Raw genomic sequence first — 25,740 nt, forward strand, 5'->3', positions numbered from 1 at the left:
GCATTGTCCCTGCCAGTTTGTGGTAAAACGAAGTGCCTTAAGATTGGGAAGAGAAGGTTGCCATGGGTGGGATGTGCACAGCATGCAGATGCATCGGGTAAGCAACTTAGAAGTTGGGTACAGAATGTGACAGGAGGGTTGTAGATGTGAGCAGAATGCAAAAGTTGTGATGGATAGGATAATTATGATGGGGGGGGGGGAGATAGGGTAAACAACTTGGAGTTTGGGACTAAAATATGGCAGAGAGCATTGGTGATGTAAGGAGGATTAAGGAGGAGGCTGTGATGGGGCACGTGTGCTGGTTGGAGAAGGGCAGGTGACCAAGGGGAAAACTTAAAGCCAGATGGTGGTGAAAAGCCTCTGTTAATAAGTTTGGCAGATGGAATTTCTAAATGTGACGGTATCGGCGGCGTTATCCACGAATGACCTCTTGACCATGACTTCTCTCGGTTTCCCCGTTGTGTTGTCGTCATTGTGTCCAGTGACGCTCGGTAACGGCGTGTGCGAGACGGTTTCCAGGGTCGCGGTGCCACGTCCCGTTCGGCAAGTGCCTCTTTCTCCCCCCCCCCCCCGGCTTGCCACTACCACGTGTCGCCTGGCCCAGCTGACATTTTCTTTCCCATGGGCGGGGCGAGTCCCCTGGAACCCCAGCCAGCCTGGCCCTGGCACCTCAATCCATGTGGCTCGTGTCCCATGGCAGGGGTCCACATGGGGACAGTCGTGAGGGTGTGGTGGTGGTGGCATGTGGCGTCCAGCGGTTGAGTGTTGGCGGTCATTAACTTAGCTTTATTTTTTCCTTTGCATGATCGATAATCGCGCAAAAGAAAGGATTATAAATATTCAACATATTCTTTGGTTCTTTCGGTAAAGTCACGTAGATATAAAATAATAAAATAATAGAATAACATTTTTATAAAACCCTAATTTTTATTTTACTTTTCTATCTACGTGACTTTACCGAAAGAACAAAAGAATATGAATTCCCGCAGTCACGAAAGCTTTAAATCAAAATATTCAACATGTTAAAGAAGCGCTGCAAATGAACTGTTAAAATGATACACAAATCAACAGGGCATTGAATGCGAAAACTAAATCAAATAACACGAGCATTGAAACTGCCCAAGTAATGAAAACGATCAATACCGTACATTGCGGGAGTAACTGATAAACTAGCCAGATGTTTGGAAAAACATAAAATACAGAAATTAATATCTGGTACAAAAGATGTATTACCGAAGCTATCAACAGAAGGTGTGTACTGGATTAACTGCACGTGTGGTAAATGTTATGTTGGGCAAACAGGACGAATGATCAGCACGAGACTAAAAGAACATCAGTGAAATATTAAATTCTCCCAAATACAATTGTCAGCAGTAGCAGAACATGCGTGCCAACAAGGACACTCAATTGATTTTGATGTTGAAGTTCTGTGCAAAACTAGCTACTATTGGCCAAGACTAATTAGATAATCTATAGAAATTGAAAGAAATAAAAATAACTTTAACCGTTCGGATAGCTACCGCCTTAGTGCTGCTTGGAAGCGAATCCTCAATTAAAACATTATTTAAATGCGTGCCTAAAAAGGGCAGCTTACTTCAATAGGGATTACCGTTGGTAGGCTATTTTAATACACACAATCGACAGGAAGGACAAGTTCAAAGGGCTCGCATAATGCTCATGCATAATGTACTTGACTCATTTATCCCCCCCCCCATGTGAAGCAAGGTCACAGAAGCGTGGTCACCACATCTACACCTCTATATAAGGAACGAAACAGTTAAGACTTCACAAATCTGGCTGTCGTCTGATGAAGCTAGTTGTAATTACTGGCGAAACGTCGTAAACAGATTGTAAATGTTATGGCTTGGCTCTCCAACACACCGGTGTGCTGTACTAGTGACTAATTGGCCACGTTCTGTTTACGTGACAACCCTTACTAGTTGGCTGTGTTGGGTGGTGGCGGGTTTTAACGATACATTTATATATTTACACAATTTAACCCAAAAAAACCTTGATTATGGATGATATTGGTCGCGAAAGCCTGCGTGTTTAACAGGCTTGGACATTGTCAGGCTTTTGATGATTGTCGTCCACTCTTTGTCATTATTGACAAAAATAAGCCCCCACTTTCTTTGTTTCTTAGCCCGCTTGTCGTGGTGAGGGTCGCGGTGGCAACATGTTGAGTACGGTGGTCCAGACCTCCCTTTCGCTACCCAGCTCCTGCCTCGGCTGTCCCCGCTCTGTCCCAAGTCGGCTACATAGCTATGTTGATGAACTAACTGCCGTGAGCCGTGGCCGGGGATCGAACTCTTGTTGCCAGGTTTGCAGCGCGGTGTTCTGTTAGCCGGGCAGTGGTGGCGCACGCCTGTAATCTATCACCGGAGGCGAAGGTTGGTGGGTCATAGCACCAACGTTGTGAAACTCCCTTTGGGCAGCCGTGAGAAGGCGGTACCGCACGTGCGTGTGTATGTTTAACTTCTTTCGCACCGTACGTAGCCAACTGTGCTAATCGGAGGTGCGGGATAATATGAACTTCACCTGTTCTGTCTGAATGAGATGGAGTGTTTCCCGCCTCACACCCCCCGCGGGTTTTTTCCGGTTGCTCCAGTAACACCTTGATATATACAGGATCGCAGAGCTTTGGAAATTGTTGGTGCCAGCTCTGCCTGGTTGCTGCCTACCCACTGGTCTGTAGTTATTTTCTAGCGCCTCTGAGTCAGTCTCTCTCTTTGGGAGTGAGCGAATACGTTATGGCGCATTACAACTTAAAATTATTATTATAATGAGATGCTGGTGCTTCTGCTCAGGACAGCAGTGGTCGTGCAATAGATGAACTGGCTCCTGCCATGGGATTGTGGATTTTCCACACACTGGCTCGGGCTCCTAAAAAAATATGAAGACAGCGCCGGAGTTCACTTGGCAGCAAATTAACGATTCGGGCCCTATACGGATTTCCGTGAAACTTCACGATTACATTATAGTACCACCTAGTGGTTGCCACAGTCATTTGAATCAATTAACTGGGGGAGAAACACATACACTTGAGTTTAAACAAAAGTTCCGTTTGTCCAACAGTCGCAAAGAGAAGTGCCCCTGCCGTGTTGTCAAAATATTTTTGTGAACTGGAGTTTGTTTTTGTCGATTACCCTGTGGGGGGGGGGGCCGGGGGGGACTGACTTCTGGAGCCAGTTTCATTTGTTAGTGGGCGCAAAGCCCCCTTCCAGCACGAAAGCGAGTTAAGAAAAACCACGCTTGTGCGTGGATTACGTAACGCTTTCCAGTTGTCTTCCAGAGCATTTATTTAGAAAACCGACAGGCAGATGTACGTACGATGAACTTCTTTTGCACCGTATGCAGCCGACCGTGCTAATCGGAGGTGCCAGATGTGGTGCAAATTGAATTTGCAAAGGAGCACATTTACTCCTTTTCTGCTTTTTTATTTCCAACTTTTGGTCAGTTTGGCCAGCTTTCAACTGGACCCCTGTCTTAACAGAGAGGTGGTCTGTGCCTTTAAACGCCTGGTAGTTCATTCGAATTGGGGTTCAAGTAGGCCTGACTGCTGATGTGACCCCGACTCTCCAATTCGGTCCATAGATTTGTTTGTGTTGAACCAACGCTTCTGAGACTATGCACTCCAGAAGGCTGTGCTGCTGATGGAATGTGTAATTTTTAAAACTTTTCTACGTGTGTATTTTTTGTGGAGGAACAGATACATATGAAGGAGGAGGTTTATAGCCTGCATAGTGACTGTCATTAACTTTCATTCATTTCAATTAGGGACAGATATGTGAAGGTGGGATACTGTCCACTTCTTTTATGTTATAACATATATTCTCAGTAACGGTTCGCTTCGTCTGCATTTTTAGGTGCACATTTTTTTTCCTGTATTAATAAAACCCAATGTGATGGCTGTAATGCGGAGAATGCAGCGTGGCTCGCAGAAGACGTACCCCCATCTAGTTGCTCCAGAATTGCAGGCACGCCACCAGCCGCTAGAAACATCTTCCAGAACACGTCCTCTCTCCCCCGTTGTAAAGCGGCGCGTTCGTGGTCATTCCGTGGAATATGGTTGTCCGTGGCGATAACCGTATCCACGCCTCCGATCAGCACGGTTGGTTACTTACGGTGCAAAATAAGTTTGGCATGCATACATGCATTCTCTCCCGATTACAAAGCGCACTTTAAAGAAAATAAAAGCTTTGGGAGTTACGTCTTACTTTCTGGAGCTTCTTATAATCCGGTATCATTACGAGAATTACGGTGCCCGCTCCCTTCCTTCCCCCCCACCGATATAGCTAATGCATTGCCGTTTTCAACATTGGTGGGCAGTGGTTAATCTGCAACGTTGGAGGATGGCAGCACGCATGCCATGCTGTCGAGCGTTGTTTATCAGCTTCGTAGACCAAATCCCAAATTTGTAGCAAATAAATTCCTGGACGTCGCAGTCCAAGAAATGTCATTCAGGTGAATAGTGGCGGGGGGGGGGGGGGGACCCGTGGAGCTTGTGGGTTCACACGCTGGGAACCCGGCAACCCGAGTTTGATTCCTGGCCACGGCTAACGTCGCTGGCGAATGATATCTGAACTGGTTTTCTTCACTGGCCCTCCTTCACTCACCCGTACTGATGAGCTTGGTGAGGTATGGTCAAACGATGAGTGGATGATAATCACGGGGAGGCCTTCATTCAGCAGTGGATTGACAAGCGCTGTGAATTATTGTTCTAAATTCGTTGTGCTCATCTTGAAGTCTTGCTTAAACAAGTATTTCACAAAGGAAGTTACATTTTAGAAAATGATTGAAACTAACGTATGTTTTTTTATTAGGCGAGTAAAGATTTACACTCGGGGTTGAAGTGCTGAAATTGTCGCTTTTCAGGGTGCGTTTTTATTCAACAATCTTTTTAACATTGTGATTGATGGTAGCATCGCCAGTGGCTGTAGGGGATCACGTGAACCCATGACATGCGACACGTGTGGATTTTACAACCCTTTTGGAAATCCCCTGCTGGATGACATGCAACAAAAACATGCACACACAACGTAGCTGGAATTGTCTCAACATCCCGATGCTGAAAAATTACTCTGCAAAATTAACTCGATTGGGATAACACACAGCAACATCGCCCCCGACTGAAAAAACTTAACAGGACCATTCTGAGAGAGTTTTGTGATTCGGTAAGGCTCTCCTGGGTAAGCATACAGAATAATCAGATGTATTTGTATTGACACTGGAGCGTTGATGGGCTGAGTTGACGCTGCTACCCTCCCCTATAACTGATTCGTTTGGAATTTGTTGTCAATCGAAGCGGTGGCAGTAGAGCAAGTGGATGCATGAATCCATCTGTGCTGCTCTTTGAGTATTGTCTGCGCGTACTCTCCCTGGGTAAACAAGTATAATATTAATAATGAAAGGATTATGCCAAATATGGTTGATATGCCTTCTCGGCCAATCCGATGACGTCCCATCGCACGTGCGTCCGCGATGATGTCATCGTACGGGACATCCCGCAGCTTCTCACGTCGTGCGTGCGCCTCTGCTCCCAATTACTTCGTTGCTTGCGACTTTGTTACGGTCGCTAATTAAATACCTTAGAAGCCAAACGCACATTGTAAGCCATTTCAGAATTTCAGATTTTTCCTCGCTTTTGAGCGTGCGTGCGTACATTGCTACTACAAGGTGCGTCGGCGTAGCGGTTCGTTCGCACGCTGCACGACAAACCCGGTGACCCGAGTTTGATTTCCGCTCGCGATCAAATCACAGTGGCGATTATCTGAACCTGTCTTGGGCCTCCCCTCGGGCCGACTCGGCTTTAAATAGGTACCTGGTGCGGTGCGTCAACATCAGCACCGGAAAGACAAAGGCGGCAGGCGTGGCGCCGGCCACCCACTCCCTCGTGTGCTGTGCCGGCCTTGTTTGGGTGCTCGCTAACAGCACTTGTCTCAACGGGGGATCTTTGTCTTTTCTTGCCACCTCAAGGTTCCCTCAAACGGAGCGGGCATGAACCCTGGTTCCGAGCCGTGGCAGAACCTCGCGCACAACGACGGCGCCTCCTCGCCCGGCACCTCCGTGGACGACTCCGCCTCCTGCAAGGACCCCAACATGGCCCCCACCTCCACTTCCGAAGGTGAGAGGTTCGGCGGCAAACCGACGCGTTGGGCCGCGGATTGTCGTGGTGGCGACGACGGGCGTCGATGGTCGTGGCGTCTAGGCGGCAATGATAATTACGGTTGGGGGACTCGGCAGTTCGCCCGTGTACCCCCTGCAGCCAATTGATGCCTGGTGCCGGTGGGGCAAATAAATGTCCTGCCTGCGGGCGTGTGGCCGGCACTTCACGTCGAGTTGCAATGTGCGTTGTGCTGGTTGTGCCCCCACCCCTCACTGCAGCCGCATGCCGACACATCAATGGGGAGGCTGAGATGAGGCAGCCTTCACCGCCGGCGCTTGGCGATGCCACCACCCACGCCGCTCACACAGCCCACACCGGTACCCATCCCACACACGCACCTATACCCACACACTGCACGCACACACTGAACAAAAACAGCTGCCATTCGCCACTAAGTGGCGGTGACGTCACAACGACGCTTGTACCAGGCTAGGTGCATGTTGAGACCACGTGAAGTGTTGAACGCCTTCTGACAGGAGGTCACGGGGCAAACCCAGGTGCCACGGCTGATGCACCACCTGTGCCCCCTACTGTGCCTACTCGCTGTGCTTTAGCCACCCGGCGCTCCGCTCGTTGTTGTGAACATCTCTCCTCCCCCCTCCGTTGCTGCTGGAGGGCGACTGCCTCCAACTGCCCAGTAGCGTCCTTCACGAGCCTCCTCCACAAAGGCCGATCTTGACACTGCTGGTACCAGTCATCGGCAAGTCCACTCAGCTCCACATCTTCCTGTACCACATCACTCCATCTCTTCTCCAGTCCGTGCCGTGCCCGTTTCGCCCCCTCTATTCGGCCGAACAAAAGTTGTTTAGGCATGCGGTGACTGGGCATGCGGGCTACATGACCCAGCCAACGCAGCCTTGCCTGCCGGAGGAGCTCACCGATGGGACTTTGCCCAGATCTTTCAAGGATTTGTGAACTCATCACACAATCCAGCCTGGTTATACCCAGGATGGATCGTAGGCAGGCCAGCCTAAATGTTTCCAATCGGCGAAGATGCTCCATTAGGGGGTCCACGTTTCGCAAGCGTAAAGAAGGGAGGGAATAACTGTGGCCGAGAAGACCCGAAGCTTCGTGCGGAGCGACAGACCAGGAAGCTTCCACACAGCGTTACGCAACCGATGAAAAGATAATGCCGCTCGACTGATTCGGAGTGAGACCTCTGCTGTCAAACCGGAGCCAGTCATGAACACACTGCCCAGGTATGGGGAAACTCTCCACACTCTCCACAACTGCCCCATCACCAATTGGGAGTTGTGGGGGTGGAGTGCCCGATGGTACAAAATACCCAGGTAGATGCTTAGTTTTGGTGGGGCTGATGGTAAGGCCCCACCTCTTAGTGGCAAGCTCCAGGTTCAGCAGCAGCGCCTCGAACTCCTCCTCTAAGTGAGCAGCAATTACCAGATCATCATCATACATTACGTGGTTAACCTCCTGAACACCACAGAGATCCACTGCACGCACGCACACACACGCACGCACATACTACACACACGTACTACACGCACACACTACATGCACTACATGCACGCACGTACACACTAGACACATGCAGTGCACGCACACACACTGCACCCACACACTGCACAAACGCACGGACTGCACATACTGCACGCGCGCACTGCACGCACGCACTACACGCATGCACTACACACTTACGACGTACACATACCACATACACCGATACCCATCCCACATGCCACACTCGCATACTACACACATACTGCACACTTACACCACACATACACCACATACACTGGCACCCCCAATAAACAATTTGTTTTCCATGACACTACGCACATCGCACACATTGGCACCCATGCAATACACACAAATAATGTAGCGTTAGGCCAGGAGTTGAACCCATCATCTCGTCTGGAATGGTTATTTTTCTCTGACAACAGCCATCACTCCCCCATGCCATTTGGCCACCGCCACCTCTGTGTTTTGAGCCGTTGTTGATTGGCCTTCATCACTGGCAAGGGGTCTTAGTCGGTTACGGTGACCTGGTGTGAGCCTCGTGCCCCTCACGGCGGTGATGGCTCATGGGGGAAGATTTGTTTTTACATGCGAAACAATCAACAGGCCTGGTGTTAGCTCGACATCCAGCGTGTATGTATGTTGAACTTCTTTCGCACCGTACTTAGCCAACCGTGATAATCAGAGGCACTGCCCACGTCCAGGGTTAATTCGGGCGATAAAATGTATTATGTCAACAAAGCACATTATTTCTTAAATTTATTAAATCATCGAGCCTGTGACTGATTACGGCCGCCCCACTGCAGACCAGAGCGAGACCAACTCGGACTTGACGAGGCTAATTAGCCTGAAAGTAGACGCAAACGTGATTCATTTCAACTCATAATGTGGCGCGGCACAGTACTCGCACTCACTCTTGGGAGCGAGCGAGAGAGTTACTCGGGAGGTGCGATGAGGAGGAGCCACACACGTGCGACAAAGGCAGCAACGGTAGCCACGCTGCGGCGAGGAGCCGGCGCTACCAACGATTAACCTCAGCTCAATTTAGTGAGATTATTGACCCTCTCCCGTTCCGAGACGACTTCAAATTGCAGGGTGGGGGTTGTCCCGTTCACTGCTGAATCTCGGAACCCGCAAGCGGTTCGGTGTTCATTTTATTTGAAGAGGCGTAACGCCGTCATGTTTAAAGACATTCTTACTATAGAGAACTAGCGGCAAGACCGCACTCTACGATGGCTGACGCCAAACTGTGCCACACGCCCTCCCGCGTGGCCTTGTGGGAGCCTCGGTACAGTATTTTTATTTTTTCTTCCGGTTGCGTTCCGATGGCGTACATGTCTGGTTCCGGGTCATCGAAAGGGAATCGGAAGGAACGGGAAAGGGTTAGGAGACTGAGAGCCCTGAGAAAGAACATCCGTGGTAGTAATTGTACTGCTGCGTTTGTCTATGAACAGACTACCAAGTTCACTGATTGGCTGACAGTGATACTCAGGGCGGGGAATTTTCTAGCTGCCCACACCAACAATCACTGGGAAGCGTGGACGCGGGTCGTTTTCATGTCGGATATCCTGAAGCTTGATATCGCGATGTGTGCACAAGTCGACGCGTGTAAGAGTCTGTGGTTTGTTTTGTTTCCGTGGGGGGGTGTTTGGGGGGGGGGGCAGCCAAGCCGTGGCTCACGTGCCACGCGTGGTTCTCGGGCGACAGAGAGTGGGAGAATAAATAATAATAATAAACTGCAGCAAAAACAGTGAAATCAAATCATCGTGATTACGATTCTGTCATATGCAGTTGTGGTGTTAATCTGTTATGTCATACATAATCAGTGATAATCTATTCTATGATATCTAAGCATATTGATATATTCTAGCCTATTAGTCTCTGATGTCCAGTTGTATCATGAACATTTGTCTGCAAATCAGAACTTTGGTATCCAATTATTTGTGAAAATGTATTTTTTTATATCCAATAATAGCGGTTAAAATAGTGGTGTCCAATCACAGTAATAATACATTGCATGATATCCAATCATAGTGTTAATATGGAGTGTAATATCCAATCGGTGATAATCTAGGCTATAATATCCAATAGTAGTGATGATCTGTTCTTTACTAATAGTCTGTGATGTCCAATCAGAGCAGTGATATATAATGGCTTTTTATAATGACTTCACGTGACCCATTACAGTCGCTGGAGGAGCTACCATTCGAAGCGGCGTTATTGATTGAAACTGCCACCCTGAGTCTATCGCGACGAAATGCTGCACTCCTGAGGTAGTTGCTTCGCCGTGGCAAAGTTTGCCCGCTGCGCTTGGGAAAAGTTTAGCCGCGAGCGTGCCGCGTGGGTGAAGTTGCTTGGTCCGTGTGACCTCTCTGTCGTGCTCGCTGTCACGGGTCGGGGGGGGGGCATGGGGTCGGGGGGGGCATGGGGGTGTTGGGGGTGCTAAAAATTGAGTGCTTGCTCTGCGGGATGGTCCGTGTTTGATCTGCGTTTACAGTGTGTACTGGCCTAATGGAATGCTAAGGGACCCCGTTGCCCAGTCAGCAATTCCTCTACCTAACCGCAAACAATGTTCTGTTTTTTTATGTTTGTTTCGCAACACTGAGGACAACTGGGGAAGAGGGGGAGGGCATGGGTGGGGAAGGGGCGTGGTGTGGGGTTGATAGGCAACTCAAAGCAGAACTGTTCAAACAATAAAATATGTTTAAAAAATCTTTTTTAAAAACGCTTTTATGAAATGTACTAAATAAGCCCAGCTTGTGCCTGGCTTGTGTCGTTTACACCACCGTGCCCAATGATTGCATCTCTCCCTGTTGTTTTTTAGTTATAGTAAAATGTTTTGTGGGGATGAAACTATCTTCCATTTGGGAGATCCACTGAACTGATTTTTGTGTCGAGTTTAAGTTCTTCCCCCGCACCTCCGATTAGCACTTTTGTCTATGAACGGCACGAAAGAAGTTCAACGTACTTACGTCCAGTGGCTGGGACACACGGGAGACGGCGGAGCAGTGGTCAGCTTCGCCGTAACTGCCGTTGCTGCCGGCATCCTCTAGAGCATCGGCGCTTCTGCGTTCCACGGAGCACCAGCGAGCTCTCGCGATCTGAGTGGCATGCCTCGGAAACGAACATAAAAGTCAAAGCGCTGTGGGCCCGGGTGTGAGTTTAGTGGGCCGGGGTTGGCGGCTGACGGCTGTACTGCGGAACTGCGCCACGACCAATGGAGAAGGGGAAGGGCGGGTGCCACGGTGGCGAGGTTGTCAACTGCCTCGCCTGGTATACATGAGGTCGTGGGTTCAATCCCAACCCTGGCACCTGTTGTATATTGGAGTTTGCATGTCTCTCCCCGTGGTCGCGTGTATATTTCTCTGAGTCCTCCGGTTTTCTCTCCACATTTAGAAATGTGCGTTTAGAGTATTTGGCTGCGATAAATTTCCACGTGGCAAGCCACCTCGTTGAGCTATCATTTGTGGCCAGGTCGCTTCTGAAAAAGAGCTATATAGCTCAGTGGGCCCTTGGTAAAATAAAAATAGCTTAGTATTGTAGTGCGGATGAAGAGGCCGCTCGACAGTATCAGCTCCGTCGATATTCCGTTTTTCCTGTCGAAGCGCTTATATTCTAGAATCACTTGGCCCTCTCAATTTCGTCTTAACTCAATCCGGAACCAAAGCTGCGATTAAATAAACATCGACGACTTGGCTTCACCGGAAACCTTTGTAGATGCTTTTGTTTAGGCCCTGTTTGTTTGAATGTATCTCAGTGGCTGACTGTTGTGGTGTGTGATGACCATCGCTTGGGAGACAGAGGGCATCCTGGTCTAGCCACACCACCACCCCATCGTGCCTCGCGAGGTGCTTGATGACGGCACTTGGCCCCAGCGGTCCGTATAACCACGGGGGGTTGGTGCGTCTTTGTGTCTGCAGCTGAGGCCGCGGACTCGGAGGGCCTCCCGGAGGGCGGCTCCGCGCTGAGAGAGGCGCTGAAGAAACAACTCGAGTACTACTTCTCCAGGTACTGCCGCGCGCAACGCCACTGAAGGCTGCCCTCTGTCGCCGGTGATCGCGGCAGTGTTGGTGATGAACGGTCCGGGTCAGTTGGGCGTGGGGAGCGGTGGTGCAGCGGGTTAGCGCTACGCTGCGCAATGAACCGAGTTGCTATCCCAGCTTCCCACTCGGCAGTAGCAATCACATTTGCCTACGTGGTACAGCAACTTGTCACTGGTTGCCGTAAAGTTGTCTTGGCGGTGGTGAATGTGGTGATGTTAATTAGGGTGACGATGTGGATGAGGATGATGGTGAAGGTGGTGTTAATTTTGGCGATAAAGAATGATGTGGAGGGGATGTTAACTGCGTTGACGGTGGTGGTGGTGATGGCCGTTGCGGTGTTAACGACGGCGGTGATGACTCGTAAAAGCACGTCGATGGTAAGCGGCCGTTGTTGTTGTTGCGGCCGTTGTTGTTGTTGTGTCCGGGAACCCAGGGAGAACCTGGCTGGAGACGCGTACCTGCTCTCCCAGATGGACAGCGAGCAGTTTGTTGCTGTGGAGACCATCGCCAACTTCAACCTCGTCAAGAGGCTGACATCCGACATCAACCTCGTCACGGACGTGCTGCGATGTGAGCTCAGCCGCGTATATCGGTCGCACTAGCGTCGGTTCTTGCGCGCACACAAAGACAAAGATCCCCCGCGTGGTCTTTCACAAACTGTTTGGGCAAGTGCTGTTGGTGCAGCCTACGTGGTTCAGATAAGAAGAGAGGGGGGGCATGACGGGGTAGGCTGAAGAAGTCACTAATTGGTGGGCTGAAGAAGTAACTAATTGGCGTTTCGTTAACGTGAGACATTTTTTACTGATTGGCCATGTCGGGTGGTGGAGGATTGCGACACATAATAGCGCGATCTAACCCAAAAACCTTTATTATGAGTAATACTGGTCGCGGAAGCCTTAAACTTACCGCTCATTGTATGCTAACGTCGCTCTTTAAGTGCTCGTTCTCTATCTATGTACTGTTTGTTGTGGAGATGGTGGTGTGTTAGACGGGACGCGGTATGTATGTATGTTGACCTTTTATCGCACTATACGTAGCCAAACGTGCTAATCGGAGGTGCGGGGGAAGGAAAACAAGCTAAACACAAAAAGCAGTTATGAAGAAATGAGTTTTCAATCTAGACGATGATTTAAAAGTGCATAACTTGAGTTCCTTCCTAACATCGGAAGGAAGAGCGTTCCAAACGGCCGCAGAAGCGCATCTGAAAGCGCGCGATGCGGTTACCACCGCCTTTGCTCGACGGTCAGCCGAAAGCCGCCGCTGCTGCGAGGATGACCGTAGTTTGCGTGACGTTGGATCATGCTGCTCGACGAGATTATCGGCGAGGTGTCGTGTTTCTATGTCGCTCTGTTCCTGTGCTCGCGCCGTGACGCTAAACCCTCACGCCGCCCGCCGTGCCCCGCAGCATCGGCGCTGGTGCAGGTGGACGAGGCCGGCAGGAGGGTGCGTCCCGTGCTGCCCAAGCGCTGCATCGTGATCCTCCGCGAGGTTCCCCAGAGCACACCACCCGAGGTGGGCACCGAGGCTGTCCCCGCCGCCACCGCACCACCGCACCTTCAAACCGCCACGCTGCGCTACCGCACCACCACACTGCACCACCGTGCCGCGGTACCGCACTACCGCACCACCACACTGCACCACCTCACTGTGCTACCGCACCTCCAAACCGCCATGCCGCACCGCCACACTACCGCACCACCACACCGCACCACCGTGCCGCGGTACCGCACCTCCACACCGCACTACCACACCTCCACACCGCACTACCGCATCGCATTCTACACAAACACAGGCCCCTTGATGTCGTGCCGAAACAACCCATTGGTCATAAAACCTGTCGGCATTTCTGGAGAGTTACGGAAACCTCCTTTAACTGACGACGCGTGACACGGAAGTGTGTCGGCTCGTGCGAGCGGTGGTGCCCTGGGGATGAGCTTTAGGGCCAGCGCCGGTGTGCCGGAACTCTAGGAAAAGAAAGCGCCTCGCTTTGTTCGCAAGCTCGGACAGGCGACCTCCTCCGTGCCGTTCAGTGGCTGATGCGGCACCGCCCCCCCGCCCCCCCACCCACCCGCAAGCCCGCCTCTCGCGGAGCGGCACGGCAGCAGACAGCCTTCGGCCCCCACCTCCGGCCCTCTCAGTTCCCACCCGGGCCCACAGCGATATTTGGTCGCGCATGCGCGAGTTGAGCGAACGGCTGTGCCGCAAAGATGAAGCAAGCTGGAATGTAGCGTGCCGTGGAATGTACAAAAGCTAAAGAACACTGCCCGAGACCCCCTCCGCTGGGCCCCCCGGGGGTTCCGTTTTCTTACCCAGTTTGTCGCCCGGCAGGAGATCGAGGCGCTGTTCAACGGCGAGCACTGCCCGGGCTACGTGGGCTACGAGTTCGCGCACAACGACAGCTGGTACATCACCTTCGACTCGGAGGCGGACGCTCAGCGGGTCAGTTTCACGAGCCCCCCCTCCCACCCCCCTCGTTCTCTCATCTTCCGATCGGCCTCCCGTTCCCCCCTACCCCCCCGCATGTCTCCCCATGACCCAAACTCGTCCTTTCACGGCCTATAGCCTCGTCACGGTCGTATCTACACAGTATAAAGTATTGCTTGATACGGAATCTCTGGCACGTGTACAACTAGTCCCTAATGCAACGGAAAATAATAGCACGACTGATCACCGCACAACGGTAGCACAAGATGATTTTCAAATCAGCAAAATGTGTTCAAGATGACCGGTAACATCCTATATTCCTGAGGTGGGCGTGGAACATGCGGCCCCGATAATTAATTTAAATTCACTTGTGGCAACATCGGGCCTACCTACGACTTGAATATGGCCTATAAAGAGCAGACTGTATGTTTGTGTGTGTCCGCTAGGCCTACAAGTACCTGCGGGAGGAGGTGAAGGTGTTCCTCGGAAAACCAATCATGGTGGGTCGACATGCATTACCCACAATGCACTGCACCTGTGTAATTAATACGCTGAAGTCGTCAGCGGGGATTCTTGTATTGATTTGCCCCGTCCCTCAGAATCTGATGAATTGCCACAATCGAGGGGTTATAATTTGATTGAAGAGTAAATTAGGGTTGTTAAAATTTTCGATTTTTACATTACCTCTAGCCGCATGAAAAACAACAGGTTTGCCGCACACATGGAGATGTCTGGAGCATTAAACAATCACGGTTTTACCTTTCCTCCTGAGGAACTAACGGAATTGCCTCAGTGCTGTAATGGCTAATCACATCTCTGGCCGGATTGATTCCATCTCCCGACAACGGCAGTTGAAAGAAGGGCGTGTTACTAAACTATGCAAATGTTTATTTTACCCGGGTAAGGCCTACTGAGCTATGTAGCTCTTTATCAGAAGTAACAAATGGTCGCTCAACGCAGTGCCCGTTCTGCGTCGGTTTCCTCCAGGTTCTCTGTTTTCCTCCCATAGTTAAACTAAGACAAAGATCCTCCATATAACCTTTACATAATTTTGAGGCAAGTGCTGTTAGCGAGCACAAATGACGGCCAGCACGATACTGACCGCTTTTCCTGATGTCCCCGGTGCTGATGATGTTCACACATCGCACCAGGTACTCATTTGAGGCTGAGTCGACTTAGGGGAGGCCCAGGACTGGTTTAGATAATCGTCATTTGGTGTTGGCCATGAGCAATAATTGAACTCGGGTCGCGGGGTGCGTAACCCAGCGCGCTAATCGTTATGCCACCGCTCTCAAAACACAAACGCAACATTACCGGTATTGGCCAAACATCGCAATGCTGTGGCGGGAAAAATTGGAGGACCCGGAGAAAAATCCACACGACCACGGGGAGAGAGAGACACGCAAACCCCAAATATACAGCAGGCGTCCGGGTAGGGATCAAACCCACGACCTCCTGTAGACCAGGCGAGGGAGTTAATATCTCCTAGCCACCGTGGTGATGATGATGAGAGAGAGAGACACGCAAACCCCAAATACAGTAGCAGGCATCCGGGTAGGGATCAAACCCACGCCCTGCTGTAGACCGGGCGAGAGAGTAACCGCTGCCGTGCCTCCCCTGGCGTTCGCCGTCACGCGCGCAGGCGCGCATCAAGACCAAGCCGCTGGCCGTCAACCCCTTCATGGCGAAGCCTCTGCCGGTGCTGCCCGAGGCCGGGCTGGTGCCCGCCCAGGCGGCGCCGCCGCCGCCTCCCCCGCCCGCCCCTGCCAGCGTGACTCCGCTGTTCGCGCAGCAGATGTACGGCTCGGCGCCGCACCACCAGTACCCCGTGTACGGCACCGCCGTTGGCCCGCCGCCACCGCCGCACCCACACATCTGGCCGCCCTCTGCGCACTTCCAGCCGCCCGTGGTGAGTGGTGGCGCCCCACCTGGAACCACCTCCTCCCCCCGCCGCCCCCCCCCCCCCCACCACGATTTCCCCCCCCACCCCCCCTGGTCTCATGTGGCAGGAGATGAGAATCAGAATCGGTAAAGTCACGTAGAAGGGAAATAATAAAATAATAATAAAACTATTAAATTACCACGACGTTTCGATTGCAACACAAGCAATCATCAGTGTGTCCAGGCATCGTATTCAGCTGTGAAGGAAGCGTGGATTCCGTAGAGAAATTTTTACTAAAACCAAACAGAATAGAAAATGAATGTTTTTAGTGGGGTCTTGAAAAGCAAAGAATTTGTTTATGGCCAGGTGGACTTCAGTTGGCAGACTGTTCTAGTCCACCGGTGCTGTAGATGAAGAGCTCCATTCTGCACAGTGTTACGGTCCACCAGGGGTTTTGAGCCAACACACCGGTAACAATGGCCTGCGGCGGGTTATCCTAAAACTTCTCTCGTGTGTTACGGCTTGAAGAAGGCTGAATGGGGGATCTGTGCTTGTCTGTGTTTTTAGTGTAGTGTTTTGCACGCTGCGTTACTAACCCAGGCATCTGAGATCGGTCGCCGCTCACACCAACCTGGACCGGTCCTGGGCCTCCCCTCGGTCGACTTGGCCTCAAATAAGCAGCTGTGCCATATGTAAACATAACTACTGGGGAAACAAAGGTGGCCTGGCATGGTGCTGCTCACCCACCCCCTTGTGTGCGATATCGCCTCGGTGCTTGCTAACAGCACTTGTCCCAACAGTCTATTAAAGGCCACACGGGGGATCTTTGTGTGTGCGTGCAGGCTTCCTTCGCCAGCTCGGGGTTCCTCAACGGCTTCACCGGGCCCATCCTCATCAAGCCGCGTGGCGGCATGAACCAGCCCAACGTGCGCAACTACGCGCCGAGACAGAGGTGTGCGGTCGCACGCACGAGCACCCACTTACGCACGCACCTCCTATTAGCGAGGTTGGCTACTACGTACGTACGTACGTTGAACTTCTTACTTCCCGTACGTAGCGCACCGCGCTAATCGCAGGTGCAGGAGCGCCAACGTAAGGCTGCCCGCCCTACGTTGGCGCTGCCATCTCTGGCCATCCTCCTACATACAAGGGGGTAACGGCTGTGAAGTGGTGCTAGTTTTAGCATCCCCAATGAAATGATGGGCTCGGCCCGCTTAATCGTCGATTGCCATCCCCACGGTGTGCCACTGGACCCGGCTTAAGATGCCGCCCCTCCGATTAGCATGGTTGGTTACGTACAGTGCGAAAGAAGTTCAACTTCCATACAATGCCCCACAAACTCTCGATGCTTGTGTTGACCCTTGCTCTTTGCCCTCTTGTGTCACAGCGGGACGTTAAGAGATCCCGTGGAATTGTTTGCTAAAGAGTTGGCTCCGTGTGTCTGCCGCTGGCGTCATGGTCCCATATTTTCCAAATTCGAATATATACTCCAGGCAGTCCTTCACTTACGGACGGCCCGTAATATAGAAAAATAGAAAAATAACATGGACTTAAAACGCGAACTCGCACTTGAAAACGGAACAGTGGAATGATTTTCTTCAGAGGAGCAAACCTCCGCGAGATTTAACCAGTTTAACTATGCTTCCCTTTTTGAACCGTCACACATTTCACATCACTGACCGTATGGGCATTTAAATGCACTGCATTGCTGTGTTCCGACTTTCAAACCGTTCGACTTACGAACGGGAACGAATTAGCCTCAGAAGCCAAGGACTGCTTAATTGGATAGGAGGAAGTAGGTCGCGTGGCGACACCGCTGCCCGCTGTGACGCTGTGCGGGGCTGTCGTCTGTGAAACACGGCATCGGCGGCACCTCCTTCGTGACAGCCCTGCGTTGTTAGAATTGCCGCAATACCAAAATGTGTGCTCGTGTACAAAATGTGCCGGCGGAGGCGCAGCCCTGCAATTGCGCGTCGGTGCCACTGCTGGTGGGAAGGGCCCTCCACGTGAGGCAGCTCTAGAAGCTCCCGCGCACGTGACGTACTAATCGTCGTCGCCCACGACGCAACCCCACAGGAGCCACAACAACCACAACAAACCGCCGAGCCGCCCTTACGTGAAGGCCGACGGCGGCACGGTGGTGCCGCTGTCGCTCGTGCAGACCGCGCCCCCGGACCGCCGCCCGCCCTACGTCGGCGCTTCCATCGCCGGCCCCCCGCCTCCGCCTCCTCCTCCGCCTCCCCCCGCCGCCGTCTCCGGGCCGATGGGCGCCCCCCGCATCGCTTTGCTGCCGCAGTCGCAGCCGCCGCCGCAGTCCGTCTCGGCGTCGGCCGCGCCGTCGCTGCACCGCCCCGCGATGGCTCGGGACGCCGCGGACGGCGAGAGGCGACCGCCGGCGGAGGCGCCGTTCGAACGGCCGCCGCTGGGCCGGCGCGCCGAGCCCTGGGACGCCACCGCCTACGCCAGGCCTGGGTGAGGCCGCGTGGGCTGGGGCGGGGACGGAAAAACCGGCGCCGAGGTCGTCGTTTCGCAGCGGTGACACTCGAGGCTCACAGGGCGCAAAGATCCTGGGTTCCATTCCTGACTCGGGTGCCTTTATTGTGCGCCACTTTTTTCTAATTTTGTTGCTGTGGTTTTCACACCTGATGATGATTGCTTGTGTTGCAATCGAAACGTTGTGATAATTTAATAGTTTCTTTATTATTTTATTATTTCCCTTCTACGTGACTTTACCGAAAGAACCAAAAATATAAGACAAAGATCCTCCATATAACCTTCACATACTTGTGGGGCAAGTGCTTTTAGCGAGCACCAATGAGGGAGTGGGTGGCCAGCACCACACCAACCGCCTTTGCTGATGTCCGCAGTACTCATTTGAGGCTGAGTTGACTTAGGGAAGGCCAAGGACTGATTTAGGTAATCGTCATTGTTGGCCATGAGCATCAATTGAACTCTCGTCGCGGTGTGCGTAACGCAGCGCGCTAATCGTTATGCCACCGCTCCCAAAACACAAACGCAACATTGCCGGTATTGGCCAAACATCGCAATGCTTTAATATTTACCTCCCGAATTTTCTAAATTAGGATAACACAGCAATGTCAACCCCTGCCACGAAAACTTGTCAGGACTCTCTTGATACTCATTGAGGCTTTCTTGGGTAAGCGTGAAGACTAATAAGAACAAATTGTGTTGACACTGGAGAGAGACGATTGGCTGAGTTGACCCTTCTACCCTCCCCCATAACTGGATTTGATCTCAAGAACCTTTAGTTTAGAATTTGCTGTGTCAATCCAGGCGATGGCATTAGAGCCAAGTGGATTCATGATTCTAATCTGCGCTGGTTTTTGAGCATTATCCGCACGTACACGTGTGCTGGGTGTTCCTCTGTTGACCAGGTTCCTCCCGTACGTACGAACACTGCTGCAACAGATTCACGATTCCCTGTTGGGGTCCAATCACACGCAGCCAGTTAATAAAGGTGGCTGAGACTGTGAAAGATAAATAAATGACGTGATTTCTTCGACGATGATTAATTTAACATTGTTTTGTTTCCCGAATCTCAGGCGAGGGAACTACCAGGAGAGGAGAAAGGACGACACTGTGATGGTGAGTGTTCTCAAAGCGGTGTTCCACGCCGCCGCACGGTCACGACGACGACGACCGGCAGAGGCTCGTAGCTCCAGCGAGGACCCGTTGGGACTCGTTCATTCGTCATCATCATCATCACGATCCATGGGCAGATAGCACGTGCAAGCGCACCTCCGATTTAGCGTGGTTGGCTGCGTACGGTGCGAAAGAAGTTCAGCATACATAGGCATACATCATTCACAATGGTTAGCACACTGGGCTTCCAGGGGTCAGTGGTTCGATCTCCCGGCGCGGCAGTTAAACATTTTTCGAATCTTCCCCGTAGCCGCTGCTGTTGCCTCTGTCCATCGAGCAGTGTGAACGGGGCACGTCGCAGTCAGTCGGCAGGTCGCGTGTGGCAGGTGAAGCGTGTGGCGGGTGCAGCGTGTGGGTACTTCTTTACCTCTCCCAAGACGTCTGGCCGGCGTGGAAGTGTAGACCAAAATTCCCTCGGGGCTGTATAGAGCCCCTTCTAGCGGAGCCCCTTTCATCCAGCAGGGGATAGCCCTTGGAGGTTCATTCATAAACTCTATAACCGGGTGAGAGCCCGTTGAGACTCTTGATATGGCAAAGCGCTACCAGTGTCACGGTGGTAACGGCGCGGTGGAACTGTCCGCCTAGGCTCCCCGTCCTCACGCCACAGCCGCCCCCGTGGAGGCCTTGCCGGAACCTCGGGGCCCAGCGGAGGAGGCGACTGAGCGGAAAGACCGGGTGGACGCCCCGGGACCGCCGGCATCCATCGCTACCGCCGCCATCACCACCACCGCGGCCGTCACCGCGACGCCGACACCTGCCCTCCCGCCAGCCAGGGTGAGTGCCGCATCGCGATCGCTTGTCTATATGCGTGTCTTTGTGGGGAGTGGTTTTGCAACGGTTAGCGTCCCGCGCTACGAACCTGACGACCCCGAGTTAGATTCCCGCTCACGGCCAACACCAGTGCCGAATATCTCAACTGGTCCTGGGCCTCCCCTAGGTCGACTTTACATAGTGGCGATGTAAACATCGCCACTATGTAAACATCGCTACTAGGGAGACAAAGGCGGTCGGGCGTGGTGCTGGCCATCCACCCCCTCGTGTACCATGCCAGCCTTCATAGGTGCTCGCTAACAGCACTTGCCCCAAAAGTATATAAAGGCTAAACGGGGGATCTTTGTCTTCTTGTACTTTGTGTATACTGTGTGTGTATACACTGTGTACTTTGTGTGTGTACCCTGTGTGTGTGTGTGTGTACCCTGTGTGTGTGTGTGTACCCTGTGTGTATGTGTGTACCCTCTGTGTGTGTGTGTACCCTGTGTGTGTGTGTACCCTGTGTGTGTGTGTGTACCCTGTGTGTGTGTGTGTACCCTGTGTGTGTGTACGCTTCACGTGTGTCCGTGCCGTTGTGGCGGAGTGCAGGGCCCGCCCGTGGAGGAGAAGGCCGCGGCGGCCTCGCCGCTGTCCGTGCCCACCGTGACCACGACCCCGCCGCGCCTGCCCTTCTCCCTGCCCTCGGGGCGACTCGACCAGCCAGCGCGCACCACCCCACACGCCGCCGGGTACAGCCCACCACCCTCACCACCCTCGCCACCCTCGCCACCCTCGCCACCCTCGCCACCCTCGCCACCCTCGCCACCCTCGCCACCCCGCGCCACCCTCGCCACCCTCGCCACCCTCGCCACCCTCGCCACCCGCGCCACCCTCGCCACCCTCGCCACCCTCGCCACCCTCGCCACCCTCGCCACCCGCGCCACCCTCGCCACCCTCGCCACCCTCGCCACCCGCGCCACCCGCGCCACCCTCGCCACCCTCGCCACCCTCGCCACCCTCGCCACCCTCGCCACCCGCGCCACCCGCGCCACCCGCATCTGCAGGGCTGGCAGCAGCTGCTGCTTCACCCTTGCTGTACCTTGATTCACCCTGCTAAACCCTGGTTCACTGCTAAACCCTGGTTCACTCTGCTACACCCTGGTTCACCCTGCTTCACTCTGGTTCATTGTTAAAACTCCGATGCTCCCTGGGGAACCCATCGTGTAACAGCGTGTTTACGCCGCGTGTTATGGTTCTGTCCGTTATTCTCCGGCACCGCGTCGCGTGTTTGCCGTCGTGCGCCGCTGCCGCGTCTCACGGGAACAACGTTCACCCCCTCCCCGCAGAGACGCCAAGATCACGGTGGCGGCGGTGCCACCGCAGCCTGCGCCAGCCAAGCCGGACGAGACCCCCGTCTCCCGGCCCGGCGACACGGGGGCCGCGCCGCCGCCTCCGCCGCCTCCTCCTCCTGCGCCGCTGCTGCTGCTGGCGCCCACGCCGGCGCCCGCCCACCCCCCGCCGGCGCCGGCCCCCCAGTGGGGGGCACGCGAGGTCCCGTCGGCGATTGCGCCCAGGGAGGAGCCCCGGGGCGGCGCCGGCACGGCCGCTCCCGCGCCGGCCGGGCCGGCTCCGACGGCGTCTCCGCCGGCGCCCGCCCTCGTCGCTCTGAGCAAGCAGCCGGCGCCCGCCGCCTCTGTAAGTCCACCTGACGGCGCATGCCTCGGCGCTCGAGGGTTTTGATGTCGGTCGTCGTTTGTGGCCGGGTCGCTTCGTAGCTCTGTGGGTCTTAGAAATGGTTTAGTTTTATGGTTTTGCTCTCACCTTCCTGTTCCCGTCTTGCTCCCCTTCACTAGAACCAACTCACACTGCACATCAACCAGTCCTGGTGACTAACCAGCTTCCCTAAAACAACCACCGACTCTTCTCCCTTGCCTATCCTACTGCTACTCCCTGCCCCGGCCCCCCAACTACGACCAGGCCTACCCCAACCCCTACCACTATCCCAACCCCTATCACTATCCCAATCCCTATCACTACCACTCACTACCCCTATCACTCTCACTACCCCTGTCACTATCCCAACTCCATCCCCTCCCTATCACGACCCCAACCCCTCCTTAACCACTTCCACCTTTTCCTCACTGTCGCCACAGCTACACCAACACTCCTCATCACTGCCGTCATCTCACACACAACTTTACAGTTATCGTGAAGCGCCTTGTACAAAGGCGCTGCTCTATGAATCTCCGTGAGATGAGATCAAACGAGCTCGGTCGGGCTTAACCGCAATATCGCGCTGCCCGTTTCACTCCGCAGGAGGGGAAGAAGCTGAGCTACGCCGACGTGTGCAAGCGGCCGCCCAAGGAGGCCCCGTCGGGCGCGCCGCCGGTGCCGCCGGAGGCCGCCGCCGCGTCCCAGACGGCGGCCGCCCCTGCTCCGACCCCTTCGGCCACGGCGACGGCAACCGCCGCCGACAAGGGCCCGCACGGCACCCGCGATGACGGCAACGCCGAGAACGGCTCCGTGGCGGCGGCGGCCTCGGGAGCGCACGACGCCGACGGCGTGAGTGGAACCGCGAGCGTCGGGGGTCGGGGGGGGGGAATGGCGGCAGTGGTGGGCGCGTCGAGTAGACGTAGAGAGAGGTTTCGCCCATTGGTCCCTTGTATCACGTTGAACTTTTTTCACACCCTACGTAGCCAACCGTGGTAATCGGAGGTGCGGGGGAAAGGACGACAAACTGAACCCAAAAAGCATTTAGAAAGAAATGAGTTTTCGATCTAGATTTCAGGTGCTTACGCATAACCTTTGCCTGTGTGTACGGTGCACTTCTTTCGCACTGTACGTAGCCAACTGTGCCAGTCTGGGGTTAGCGCGGGAGCTCGCCGTGTGCTCGTCCCCGTGACGTCCGTCTCCCGTTCCCTGTCGCTCAGCTTCCCGTCGATTCTCCTGGAGGAGGCGAGGGCAGAGCGAGGCAGAGCGGCGGCGCCGGGATGGACGGCGACCGCGGCGGCGGAAGCCCAACTCAAGGGCGCTACCACCGCGAACCGCGCGGCCGCAACCCCGGCTGGGGCCGCCGCTACCCGTTCCACCCGCCCGCCCGCTACCCCACGGCCCGCCGCAACTACCCGCGCTACAACGAGCGCTTCGGCGGGCAGCAGCTGCCGGCCGCCGGCGGGGGCGGCAGCGCCGCCACCTCGGGTTCGACCACGGGCGGCTTCGCCGATTGACGGGCGCGCAAGCGGCAGAGCGAGAGAGCGGCGGGTGCCGCCACCGGGGGGGGGCGAGCGGGGCGAGCAGGGTGGACGTCGCCCGACACCCCCCGCCACCCTCGGCTCGGATGGTCGACCGTGGGCCGCCCGCCAGCCCGCCACCACGCGCCTCTCTTCGCACCCGGCAGCCGATTCCTGCCTCCGTGTGGGGGTGGGCGGGGGGGAGGAGGACTGTAGCCACCCAGGCCTAAGCGGGGGCAGCACTGCCTGGTGCTTTCCTGTTTCCTGCGCCGCCATCACCTTCTTACGCGTCTTCTTCGCCGAAGCGGCAACTTGCCGGCGGCAGCGGCTGCCCTCCGCCCCACCTCCCTGCTGCTGATGAATTTCGGGTGGATTCGAGGAGAAGCTAGGGTTGGAAAAATACACTTTTGTTGCATTTTTTTATTTTGTATTCCTTGTTTCCGATTCAGCTGTAGTGTGGTTGGTGCATTTCGCACGCTGCGAGGTTGACAAGGGACGATTGTTTTTTTGCGCCGCCTCCCAGGATAGTGTTCGTTTGTTTTGTCTCTTGCGCGTGCAAGGATCGGATGACGTTCGTTTTCTTTTCGTTTTTACTCGCGAAGATCAATTTGCTCTTGCTTCCTTTTAGCGGTCCCTTTAAGTTTTTAATGTTCACGTAGAATTGCTAGGGTGCGCCGAAGTACGGAGAGCAGCAACCTGCGACGAAAACAACAAAACCAACAAAAAACGCTATGAAAAAAAATATAAAAGTAAAAAAATGTGTACATAGGACAGCGCTACTTGCGGGCCTGTGGAGATGAAGAAGTGTTTGCCCGAGCAATGGGAACGGCGATCGGCACCGCAGAGGTGCATCGGCTAGCGGAGCGAATCGCAGCACGTTTTAATTCTCGTAAATGTTCTTAGTTGCTTGGGCTAATGTTCAACACTTTGTTATAACTTAAAGGAAAATGTTATTTTTTTACATGCGATGTCAATTGCAAAAAGAGAGATGATTTTATCGTTTGATTCAGGATACTCTTTAAATTTCTTCGGTTCGATCGTCCTTTCATTGCGTGCGTACTTTTATTTTAGTTTTTTTTGCATTTCCTTAAGTGCCTTGACCCTTTGTGCGATCCGTAAGCCGGGGCGGGCGAGGCCGCGACCTTGCCTTCACGTGCAGATGCCCCGCGGGAAGTTAAAACAAAACAACAAAAATATATATTGTTATTATCATCATCATCTACTTTTCACATTTTTATTTTTGATGATTTTTGTTCCTTTCGGCTTGTTAGTTGAAAACAAAATCTCGTTTTATTTTTTAAATCGCTTCCGAACGCGCTAATTAATCCGCCTCTCTTCGCGCCTCGCCCAATCAGTGCGGCCTGTAATTATTTTGCTTGTTTTAATGTTTAAAACGTTAGGCCTGGATGCGACAGCAGAGCCACCTCCTCCGCTCGAGCAGCGTGCTACCCCTCCGCCCCCCCCCCCCCACAACCGTAACCCCAGCAGCTCGCTCGAGTTTTATGTGCAATAACGTGGTGGACAATCACGCCTGGGGGCGACGCAGCAGCGGGAGAGACGCAAACACGCGCTGGAAACGGGAGGGGCGGGACGCGGGGCAGCCGAACGGCACGGAGCGGAAGATCTGGTTGCTCGGGTAACTAAGCCATAACTGGACGTTCTTACTACTTGAAAACCGAAGCAGAGCTGTTGAACCGATTGGACTCTCGAACGGACCCTCGATGTAAATAGGCTGGCGCATGCGTGCGCGCTGCTTCTGGCGAGCGGGCGGGCGTTGTTGGCGATGTACACGGAGCGCGCGGTGTGATGCGGTGTCGAGCAGGCTGCTGCAACTTGCCTTAGATTGCTTCGGCTTTGGCTCCCCGACAGAGTTGGGGGGGGGGGGGGTGGCCAGGATTTATCGACCGGCCTGGATGTCGCGGTGGAAGCGTTAAACAAATCCACCTCTGTCCTTGACGCGTGGCAGCGGCCGTAGCTCTAATCCTCGTGCTGGCGTCGACGCGAACGCTCGTAGGCCCCACCGCCACCTTACACCGGATGCTCTCCAGGACCCTCCAGTGTATGCCTGGCTGTAATATCCTGACTCTGCCATGACTTTAACCGCAA

General features: G+C 53.9%; 1 protein-coding gene across 2 annotated transcripts in view; it reads left to right on the forward strand.

Annotated features, from left to right (window-relative positions):
- The window catches only part of LOC144736667 (uncharacterized), a 34,576-nt gene extending 9,900 nt beyond the window's left edge, over positions 1-24,676 (forward strand). For both annotated transcript variants that reach the window (XM_078619238.1, XM_078619239.1), the window contains exons 2-17: positions 5,977-6,124; positions 6,385-6,483; positions 11,563-11,650; positions 12,119-12,255; positions 13,091-13,197; positions 14,014-14,124; positions 14,556-14,609; positions 15,752-16,018; positions 16,834-16,943; positions 18,068-18,463; positions 19,555-19,597; positions 20,240-20,428; positions 21,014-21,153; positions 21,751-22,099; positions 22,721-22,966; positions 23,335-24,676. In XM_078619238.1, the coding sequence (XP_078475364.1) occupies positions 5,977-6,124; positions 6,385-6,483; positions 11,563-11,650; positions 12,119-12,255; positions 13,091-13,197; positions 14,014-14,124; positions 14,556-14,609; positions 15,752-16,018; positions 16,834-16,943; positions 18,068-18,463; positions 19,555-19,597; positions 20,240-20,428; positions 21,014-21,153; positions 21,751-22,099; positions 22,721-22,966; positions 23,335-23,631 (2,781 nt within the window). In that variant the 3' untranslated portion in view covers positions 23,632-24,676. The remainder of the gene's footprint in view (positions 1-5,976; positions 6,125-6,384; positions 6,484-11,562; positions 11,651-12,118; positions 12,256-13,090; positions 13,198-14,013; positions 14,125-14,555; positions 14,610-15,751; positions 16,019-16,833; positions 16,944-18,067; positions 18,464-19,554; positions 19,598-20,239; positions 20,429-21,013; positions 21,154-21,750; positions 22,100-22,720; positions 22,967-23,334) is intronic.
- Positions 24,677-25,740: the final 1,064 nt, after the last annotated feature.

The sequence above is a fragment of the Lampetra planeri genome, chromosome 62 (assembly GCF_965212315.1).
Source record: "Lampetra planeri chromosome 62, kcLamPlan1.2.h2, whole genome shotgun sequence".
NCBI lineage: Eukaryota > Metazoa > Chordata > Hyperoartia > Petromyzontiformes > Petromyzontidae > Lampetra > Lampetra planeri.